Here is a 10,889-nt window from a genome sequence, read left to right as displayed (position 1 = left end):
AGTAATTTTTAAAAAAATGTTATGTTAAAAAGTAGGAAAAATTTGATAATGACAAAAAAAAAAAAAAAAAGAAAAAAAGATAGATGAACTAGATGCTGCCACAATTCTATGAACAATTCCTCTTGTTCTAGTATTCCTCACTTTGCCCAATTCATTGCCGGCAGCCCCATCTCATCAACTTTCCGTGGTCGGATCTCTACCCGGTGTCCTTCACGTGGGACTAGAATTCGAAGCACTTCATTGTTGGGTCCATAAGTAAAAAAACAGCTCATCTTAATATTCGACAATGAATAGAATTGACTAGAGAAAAAGGATCTATGTAGCCTACATCAAATTTATCAAAAATAAACTTTAGCCCGTATTTGTTCTAGAAAATCATATTTTTAGGAGATCTTGATAAGAATTAATTAATTGTGTGGTTGAAAATAAATTTGTGAAAAAAATAAATTATAGAAAATCAGGGTCAATTATGGACTAAATTTGTTATTGATGATGCAGTCCGAGTTAATTGAGAAAAAATTAAGCATTTATTGTTGAAAAATACTTACTTCCAAGTTTCACATACGACCAAGTAATCTTGATATGCTGAGAGGGCTATACCGTTTACAAAGGCAAGATTGTCAAGCAAAATAGACGTCTCCTTAGATGAAGAATCGTACCTTGCAAGTTGCCCAATGCCCATGTGACTTTGCCTCGAGCACTTCAAGGTGCCAATTATGGGGCTGAAGCACAAATTACCATCAGCTGATTCGATCACATCATCTACAAACCTTTTAAATATTTGAAATAAAATATACATATCCAAACTTCATAACATAGTCATGTTTGTCTATCATTATTTCAAAATTCTATTTTATCCCAAACTCATATTTAATCGCATATTCTCATAATAAAATATTTTCTAAGTAAATTTAAAACTTTTTCCTACTTTTATTCACACATTCTTCAAAAATTCATTATTTTAAAACTCGTTTGTCTATAAACACCGTATCACATGCACGTCGAATTTATTTTCGTTAAAGGTGCACAGTTTAGAGAAAAATTGTCTTAAAACACTGTATCACATGCATGTCGAATGTATTTTTATTAAAGGTGCACAGGTTTTCTAAATGGATAGAGATTAGACTTGAACTGCTTTCACCTGATGTTGTATCCAATCACCACATCGAAAAGCTAAAATTGTTAAGAAAGGTGCATTGATTTTTCTAAAAATGTGAAGAAAAGTGCACAATTTTCCTAAATGGTTAGAGATGAGACTTGAACTGCATTCACTTGATGTTGTATCTAACCACCTCATCGGAAAAGCTAAAACTTTTAAGAAAGGTGCACAGTTTTCATAAATGGTAAGAGGCGAGATTTGAACTGTTTTCACCTGATGTTGTGTCTTACCACCTCATCCTTGAACTGTTTTCACCAGATGTGTCCAACCACCTCATCGAAAAACTGAAATTGTTAAGAAATGTTACTCTTCAACACGATTTACCTTCTCTGCGTCGCAGATGACAAGGTCACCAGCTGTTGCAGTTTCTCCAAGTAAATTCTCACTGTCATCATGCCTCCATTTCTCCCAGGATCCATTTCTGTGCAATCTTGTGATCCAACCAATTCTTGTAGCCGTATAAAGCACGCCGATTTTGTCGACAGCATGGCTTCTGGTTTCTTTAGAAGCCCTTCTCCAAGTTTACTCACTTCCTATGTATTAGTCCAAAAAGGAAACTAGTAGCATCAACCATTGGTCATACACACACATGAATTAAGACTAAGCTATATATTCACCTGTAACTTGCTGTTTGATGGGATCGAGGAGGTTGGAAGGAGTATATCAGGTGATATTGGAGATAAAACAAAGACTTGTAATGCAACTGCCAGTAAAGAAGCTAATAGAAAGGCTGAACATGTTCTCTTGTCCATAATTCGACACCAGTTTCAGTGGAGGCTATGATGAAAGGCTTTTAATTTAAAAGATAAATTTGCTGACATCAACCATGAACCAAAAATTGGAAAAGTCTCTTCTTGGGTAGTGGTGTGGTGAAGATGGATACATGATTGAAGATGAGGGGTTATCGCCTAAGTTTTTAATAGATTTTAAAAGTTTTTCTAAATTCATGTGTTCCTGATTGATGCTTTTAATGAATTTCAATGAAATCTTTAAAATTCATGAAATCTATTAGAATTATGAAAAAAATCTATTCAAAATCATGTAATTCATTAGAATTTGTAATCATTTAAAATTCATTAAAATCTCACACCCCCCCCCCCGCCCCCCAAATTTTTTATTTTGCTATTTTAGTTATCTTTTTATTATTGATAATTATTGGGTGGTATGATTATTTATTTAGAGTATAGGGACCAAGAATGCGGATTTTTATTAAATTGGGAAATAGGTTTTGGTTTCAATTTAAGGCTTAATAGCACAAAACGTCTTTACGTTTCAATTTTTTGCATTTTCACGTCTATTTTCACGTTTCATTACGGAATACGGCATTTTCACCAAATTTTAATTTCAAATTATTAATATACCCTCATATTTAAATAAAACAAAAAAGAAAAGAAAAGAAAAATTAAAGAATAAATTGCAATTATACTGTCAAACTTTTTTAAAAAACTACAAATGAGTCCAAATGAATTATTAAAATGATAATTAGCAGAAAACGCATCTACTTTTTAATATTATTGTGCAAAACGTCTTTGTCTTTTAATTTTTGGAATAAGGTGGTTAGCACAAAACGTCCCTACATTTGACTTGTAGTGTGCAAAACGTCCATACTGTTCAATTTTTTTCATTTTCACTTGACTTAATAGCACAAAACGTCCATACATTTTAAAATTTTATATTTTCACCCTTATTTCCACGTTTCATTGCGGAAACGTCATTTTAACCCACTTTTAACATAAAATGATCAGTGTACCCTCCTATTTAAATAAAAGAAAAAAAGAAAAATAAATAACAAATTCGTATTTGCATACGCAAGTTGGGTCTGTATTTGCTAGTTGCATCCGTATTTGCACAAAACGTCCCTATTTGCATTCGCTAGTTAAGAAAAATATAGAACCATTATACCCTTCTATTAATTTTTCTTTTCTTTAGTTTTATTCAAATGGCAAAGTATATTTGTCATTTTATTTTTATTGAGAAATTGGATAAAAATGACATTTTCTGCAATATAAAAGTGAAAATATAGATGAAAATCCCAAAAAATGAAAAGTACAGACGTTTTGCACAATAGCATTGAAAGATAAGATATTTTGTGTTAATTACCTCATTCCCAAAAATAAAAAAGTATGGACGTTTTGCACAATAACATTGAAAGATAGGAGCATTTTTTGCTAATTACCATTTTAATAATTCATTTGGACTCATTTGCGATTTTTAAAAAAAAGTATAGGAGTATAATTACAATTTGTTCTTTAAATTTTTTTCTTTTTTTATTTTATTTAAATAGGAGGGTATATTGGTTATTTTATATTAAAATGGTGAAATTGACGTTTTCCGCAATGAAACGTGGAAATATGGGTAAAAATGCAAAAATTTGAAATATATGGACATTTTGCACACTACAGACCAAATATAAGGACTTTTTGTACTATTAAGCCTTCAATTTAGAGGGGGCCTTCGTCAATAACGTTTCTTGTTTTGTGGAATTTGATAAATATAAAAGAATTGTGATTTTTTTGGTCCAATTTTTTATTCAACTTCTCAGCATTTTGTAATACTTGACAAAATTCTCGAACCGAATCGAACCCGACATGACCCGAATCAAGTAGTTCCTTTTAAGTTAAACACCCGAACGAATATCTAAATCAAGAACCGACGTGTAGGCATTGGATGTAGTCGCTGAATTTCCGGGGCTTATGTCGAAAGAAGTCTCTTATGTTCATTAGTTAAATTCTGCACATTTTGCTTTCTGCAAGATCATTTATTTTGCTTATTGACACTAATATTGTGTGAACCTGACCTTACATTTATATATAAATAGGCTTCAAAAATAGTTTTACCATACCAAACCATAAAGAAATTTGACTTACTTTCACTTATTGAACCAAAATGAACAATTTAAAATTTTGTAGAACTTAACCACTTGAGACTCTAAAAGAAATGAGGACATGAAAAAAAAGAAAATCCAACACTTGAAGTGTATCTCGTCTCCAACACGTGATCGACAAGTGAAATGTTTCAAAAATCACTCAACTTATACTGTGGTCACAGATTGTTCATTGAATTTCAAAACATTTCAACTTACTCATTGAATTTTTCTCATTGGTACTCCATCCATCACCTAAAAGAATTCATTACCTTATTGCTGATGTGACAGACGAAATTTTAATTTGTCGTTTAACGGTCATTAATCAAATGATTTATCACTACTAATCAGCCTAACAAAAAGCATTTTATTTTTTTTAATGCTTCATAATAAAATAGACACTTCTTTTTCTAATTCGTCAAAACAAAATACACTTCTTTTTCTAATGCTTCAAAACAAAACAGACACCATTTCCCCCCAAACCGTCATTTTCTCCAACTCTGTGTGGCGATGAAGGTAGGAGATTTGAGAAACAAATGTTCATTTGTAAAAAATAAAAAAAATAAAAAAAAAATTGAGTGATTCGGAATTAGTGCTTTCACATGAGCCACGCTTCAAAACAAAACAGACCTTTTTTTTTTTGGTCTTATATTATCATTATTTTTTTAAGTTATACTAATTAGGACGTCAAATGTGCTTTGACATATGTTTAACGACCTTTATATACCACGTCAAAAATCTCTCCGTCCGTCATGTCAGCACTAAGGTAACGAATTTTCTGAAGGTGATGGATAAAGTGCAAAAGGAAAATGTTCAGTGAGTACGTTGAAGCAATTTGAAGTTCAGTTAGTAATACGTGACGATTGTATAAATTGAGAGATTTTTAAACTATGGACCGTGTTAGATGTACACACAAATTTGTACAAAATTTTTTACTTATACTCACAATGGGGGTGGAACCACAAGTCAACATTTTTTAAATTCATGTAGGGTCTGTTTCTTTTTTGAGAGTGAGTAATCCATTTTATAACAATGTATTTGTACATATATATTATCCTTAAAACATTTCACTCGTGATTGGCTGCTTCCTATTCCCCCGCACGCCCCGTCCCCCTCTCTTTTTTCGTGTCACTGTGTCTCCGTCTCTCTTTCTGCTGTCCCGAGCGAAATATTCCAAATTCAATTGACAAATCGATTTTTAATTCATGCAGTGGAGTACTAAAGTGAAAATTGCAAGATAAGTTCCTAATCTCCATATAACATATCTTTTAGCCCTTTATTTCTAATTATTGAAAATTAAATCCTTAGCTTCCTTTATTATATTATCTCTAGCCTTTTAGTACTTGTAATTGTAATTAGGCCCCATAATTTTATTTTATTTTTAACTTAAGTCCCTGTAAGATTTTGATTTTGACTTTGACTCTAAATAAGTGGAGTCTGTTCAACATGAAAATCAGGGCTGCATGATGCTACAAGTAGACATGTAATAAACCATCAAATTTCGAGCAAAACAGATCTTACATTAGCAACAACGGAAAAAGGTCGATGACTATTTGCAGTTCTTTCTACGCAAGATGTTGCATATTAAGTAGTAAACATATTGATTTTGAAGGGCTTGTACGTCTTGACCTCCTTGATAAGCCCTTGTATGGATCCAGCAGCAGCAGCTAGTGATACAAACAGACAAGCCCAGCTCAGTATTTGAAGCCATATCCATTTAAAGGAATACTTGGGAATTTTGGGCTGTTTAATGTGCATCTCTATGGGAAAATACACCGTTAATGGGTAAAATGAGATAGCGCCAATCAGACCTAAGAACTCGTTGAAGAATGGAAATATCATCGCTATCACTGCTGTTACTATGACGTAAGCTGTTCTCCATACCAGTCTGAACAAGTTAATGTTCCAAGTGCCACATACTGGAACGTTGATGCCATGTTCGGTCTTGATGAAATTGTTTTCCGGCCATTTCTGGCTGCAACGTTTCTCAACGTAACCAAATATTGGCTGGGCAAAGTGCTGTAGAGCAAAAAGCAATATGAAGATATGCAAACATAGTTATCACGGTTGAAGGCTTGAAGCTGTGGATCATAGAATTTATTTACCTGGTAAGCACAAATTAAGTGGATAGTAATGCAGACATAGGCAAAGTCAATCAACCAGAAGGGTTCGTAAAATCCGAATCCGGTGAGGAAATTTCCGGGAGCTTTATTCCCAAATGCAGCATAGCCTATGCAACCACAAAGGGCGTATATTGTGGTTGCGGTGGACAAACCTATCAATAAGGTCTTTTTCATTACCTTCTTCTCTGGGGGCGGGGACATAACCGTGTCCTGCATAATACACCAGCTAGTAAGATAAATTGTTCAGTATTAGATAAACGAATATTACTCTAGATCTCAGTAAGTACAGTAGAATAGGCATATGCAAAGGCTATATCCCCGATGGCTTGGAAGCATTTCCAGATCTTCTCCGAACTGGACACGTCCACCCCAATTGTTACACCAGTTAGGCTTGTCCGAGCATGCCCACCACCTTAATTAATCCAAACCACAATCTTAAATTAAATTAAGCTGAACAAAAACCATATTACTTAACAGTTAAGAGTCTAATACCTATAACCTGAGCCATGGAGAGGCCGATGCCAATAGAAGAATAACTGAAAGACATGACTGCTGCTGCAATAGATAGCCATGACAGCTCATGGAAATTTTGTATTTGGCTAAGAATTATCTGAATTACTGCAAATATTATCATACATGGATAGTAGGATATCGAACACTTGACAAGATGGCCATGTTTGTGGAAACAATTTGACCTCAAAACCGCCCTGACGACACATCATATGAATATTAGTTTGAAAAACACTAGAAATTGTCTCAAAATTAATATTAATACTCACACCATACTAATGGAAGCAGTTATAGTGTATCCAATTGTAATCCCGATGAGATTACCATACTGGGCTAATCCACAAAGCTGAGCTTTCCTACCTCCTACAAAGTACAAATTATTAGAAAATTACAAGTTTCTAAAATTTATCTTAACAATTATGCATCAAAGTTCCCAAGGAAGCTAGCGTTACCTAAACGAGACTTAACAACGTCCATGTAAGTGCAGTTTCCGTTGCCTTTGATGGGTTGATAGGTAGAGCGATAACTGTCGGCTAGTAGGGTGGACGTCGTGTAGGTTATGAAAGAAAACATGAGAAGAAATGCCACGCCAGCTACCCACCCGAGTTGTGCTATGGCCCAAGCCAGTGACAGCACGCCTGATCCAATAACCGCAGTTATGATATGTGCACTTGCAGTCACCAAAGTACCTTCAAAACCAAACAAGAGACATCAAACAAAAATATTGGATTAAATTTGCTCATGCATATAAGTTGGCTTCTGTGTGTCGTATACCAGTTCGTTTGACGCCGCCATCATCGTCCAACTTCATGCTAGGGCAATTCTCCAATGTTTCTGTTTCTGGGGTTTGATCTATATCCATGCTCTTCTTCTCCGACTCTCTTATCTCTTTCTTTCTCTGTCTCTCTTTCTGTATGTATCTATTGGTGAGTATATTGTTTACTTCAATAACGAGGAATATATATGTCTGTATGCATGTTGAGTTGGGAAAAAGTTAACGGTGAAAGAAAGTTTATTGACGAAAAGTGGCGCTGAAGCGGCTCAGGTCTGCTTGTTAACGGTGAAAGAAGGTATATTGACGAAAAAAAAAGTGGGGCCTCATGTCTGCTTGTTTGCATTTTGACTGCATGTTTGCATTTTCATTTATTCGATTTTCAATGTTTAAAGTAAAGTTGTAAAAGTGAATAGTGACATTATTTCAATTTTTCCCACCTCAATAGATTTTCTTTCACCGAACAATCTTTTGAGTGTTCTTTGTTTGTTTCTTTCCTCCAATAAAGTCCTAATTGATATAAATATAAATTTTAATTTTAATATAAATCAAAATTAATGAATAATTTTAATAAAATATTTCATGAGATTCATAAATTTTCAATTTTTATCAAAATTTACTAGAAATTTGATTTTAATCTCCATCAAACATGGACAAAATCACAATAGATTTAAACTTTTCCATTTTCTTACACTCTCGTCACTCTCTCAATCACGCATTTTATCAAAATCTTAATTCTTCTAATTTTTTAAAATTTGTTTATAGTTTCTCTACAAATTATAACATTTACTTCATTTTCCAATCATATCTTGAATCTAAATTTGCATTTTCTCCGATCAAATTGTGTATATTGAATGAGTCTTAAATGATTATACTCAATTTGACTTATATTTAACAAATTAATATTCACTACTAATCTCCGATCAAATTGTGTATATTGAATGAGTCTTAAATGATTATGCCCAATTTGACTTATATTTAACAAATTGTGTTTATTTGATTGAAGATTAGTAGTGAATATTGATTATATGTTTTTTCTTTTTATTACTTGAATTGATTGTTTGTATCAAATATACTATATTCTTTAAACGTAAATGTGCATTTTCTCGTAATGAGCAAAATATTAATAAATGGACTGTTCGAAATTAAATGGATAAAAATGATAACAAAATATTAATGAAATAATGTGTTTTTAAACTTAATTCTACGTTCTCTCGAATCAAGTATGAATTATTCAAAAATCAAGAACAAAATATTCGATTTATACAATGTTTGATAGTGCCCCCCTAACTCAAAAAGTTTACGTCCGCCCCTGAACTATCCCAAGAGATAATAGTAACTGTTATTAACTTTTTACCCATGGCGTAATTCTCTTACTTCAAAATCTGTACCAATGTTTGCGTTTTTCGATTTTCTATGTTTTGAGTAAAGTTGAAAAGTGAATATCACATTATTTTTCACTTTTTCCCACCGCAATAGATTTTCTTTCACCGCACGAACTTATTAAATTTGATTAAACATTTCACATCACTTTGGACTTCTTTTAAGGCTTCGACTGAGTAGTAACTTATTCCGAGTTTAACAATAATTTTGCATATTTTTTTTACTATACCAGCAATAAAATTAATACGTGATTAAAATTTAAATAATTTTAAATAGGTTTTCACAGTCAAAGCTAGAGATTTTAATAACTGAGTCAAACTTACTTCAATTTAATTTTTTAAATTTGTATTGAAAATGGTTTTTCATATGATTTTAGTTAGATACCATGGAGTAAATGGAAGGGATTCTCAAGAAAATTTTTAGTTTAGTGTTTGGAAAGGATTTGATGGGGGACTATAAGATGTGAAGTGAGATTTAGTCCTCGTTCGATTTTGAATTTTTGAAAAACGGCATTGCAAAAATGTGATTTTTCTGGAAGATTGTGATTAAAAATAGGAAAAAAATATGCATTCAAGTACATAATTATTTTATTGAGAGTCTATGAGCCTGAAAAGCATTTTGAGGATAAGTATTTTTTTAAAATCAAAATCAAACAAGAGCTTAGTCTTATTTGGGATTATTCATAATTATTTTGCTAAAATTTCGAATATAGTGCGGATATTGTGTATAAACAAGAAAGTAACATAAATTATGTAGTCGCTGTGCGATGCAAGAAAAGTCATCGACTCACCGAAGAGATGTAGCCGGAAAGTAAAACTACCCAATAAAATATTTTATTGTTGAGGCCAACATAATTACAATGTAGGGTCTAATGCGTTTTGTTTATGAGTCGTTTCCCTTTTCTTCCACATTCAATGGTAATTCTAGACCCACCAGACCCTCTACATACTCAAATTTGATCCAACCCTTAAACCGAGAAAATCAGATTATGGTTGAAAAGCAGTATGTGAGGAATATTCATATTATATTTAAAGATTGATAAAATTTAATCAATAATGTCGAGATGGTCGAGCCGGTCTAAGGCACCAATTTTAGGTACTGGTCCGAAAGGATATGAGTTTGAATCTCATTCGACAAAATATTCTCGGTTCATATAATTAATGTTTCCCCGATTTCGCCCGCTTCCTCCAATGAACGAATCGGTGCAAATTTATCGACTAGTGAGATACAACGCTAGAGAGCTAAGTCATCCTCTCATTTAAACCAATTTTCAAGTTCTATGAATTTTCCCCCACTTTTTGCTTCAGATTGTTTTTTATTAGTTAATAAAAAAACCAATGCAACACATGGTCCGAGGGGAGAAAGTGGGCCATGCATGTAGAAGGGTTTAATCAAAGAGTTTTGAAGGAAGCACCATGTTCAGTGGCGGTGCTCGTGGACCGTGGATACGGCGGAGAAAATCAAATGACACCGGGTCCCACTTCCACGACAGTGCAAAGTGTGCGTTATATTTTGTAGCGAGCTTTATGATAGAGAAGAATTGAGTGGTAGAATGGCTGAGCATCCGTTGTTGAATGTGACAGTTACAAGATTTGTTCAAAAGAATGAAATGGACGTCTGTGATCTCGTGCTACGTCCATCACCAAATAAGTATATAGACCATCACAATTGCATCACCAATCCTCAAACTAAGAGAGAAACTCCTATTTGATTTCGCTTCATAAAAGTTATGGATTCTATCAAACGTGGTTTGTCTTAAAAAGCACTAAGTTCAATCATGACTAGGGGGTGGGAAGTAAGACAAGTAGCTCGTCCTGTTTACGAGTCGAACAGCAAAAGACTCGTTTGAGTCACTCGTCGATGCCCTGTGAGCTACTCATGTTTTTTGCTTTAATTTTTTTTAGTACGATTTTAACTCCATGTATATATTGTAGTCGGTTCCTAGCTTGAATAAATGATGAGGGTCATAATGCTTTTGAAGAGATATAATTTTTTACGTTTAACACTTTTTCTATATATTTTGAGAAGTGAAAATGTAATTTTCAGTTCAAATAAAAAAAAAAATCTTTTTGATGAGCC

General features: G+C 33.2%; 2 protein-coding genes across 2 annotated transcripts in view; both read right to left on the bottom strand.

Annotated features, from left to right (window-relative positions):
- Positions 1-936: 936 nt before the first annotated feature.
- LOC111366845 lies at positions 937-2,060 on the bottom strand. Its single transcript, XM_022987537.1, has 2 exons — positions 1,777-2,060; positions 937-1,692 (listed from the first exon to the last, which is right to left on the bottom strand). The coding sequence occupies exons 1-2, from the start codon at positions 1,909-1,911 to the stop codon at positions 1,480-1,482; spliced, it is 348 nt and encodes a 115-aa protein (XP_022843305.1). The 5' UTR covers positions 1,912-2,060; the 3' UTR covers positions 937-1,479.
- A 3,546-nt stretch (positions 2,061-5,606) lies between these two features.
- Positions 5,607-10,889, bottom strand: part of LOC111373850 (amino acid permease 6-like) — a 7,358-nt gene continuing 2,075 nt past the window's right edge. The window contains exons 2-8 of the mRNA XM_022996435.1: positions 7,430-7,575; positions 7,108-7,344; positions 6,925-7,018; positions 6,638-6,852; positions 6,433-6,557; positions 6,128-6,355; positions 5,607-6,041 (exon numbers count right to left, since the gene is read on the bottom strand). Of these exons, the coding sequence (XP_022852203.1) occupies positions 5,607-6,041; positions 6,128-6,355; positions 6,433-6,557; positions 6,638-6,852; positions 6,925-7,018; positions 7,108-7,344; positions 7,430-7,575 (1,480 nt within the window). The remainder of the gene's footprint in view (positions 6,042-6,127; positions 6,356-6,432; positions 6,558-6,637; positions 6,853-6,924; positions 7,019-7,107; positions 7,345-7,429; positions 7,576-10,889) is intronic.

The sequence above is a fragment of the Olea europaea genome, chromosome 2 (genome assembly GCF_002742605.1).
Source record: "Olea europaea var. sylvestris chromosome 2, O_europaea_v1, whole genome shotgun sequence".
In the NCBI taxonomy this organism is placed as follows: domain Eukaryota; kingdom Viridiplantae; phylum Streptophyta; class Magnoliopsida; order Lamiales; family Oleaceae; genus Olea; species Olea europaea.
Note: the sequence above shows the minus strand (reverse complement) of the source record. Positions and strands in the feature narration are given on the sequence as shown.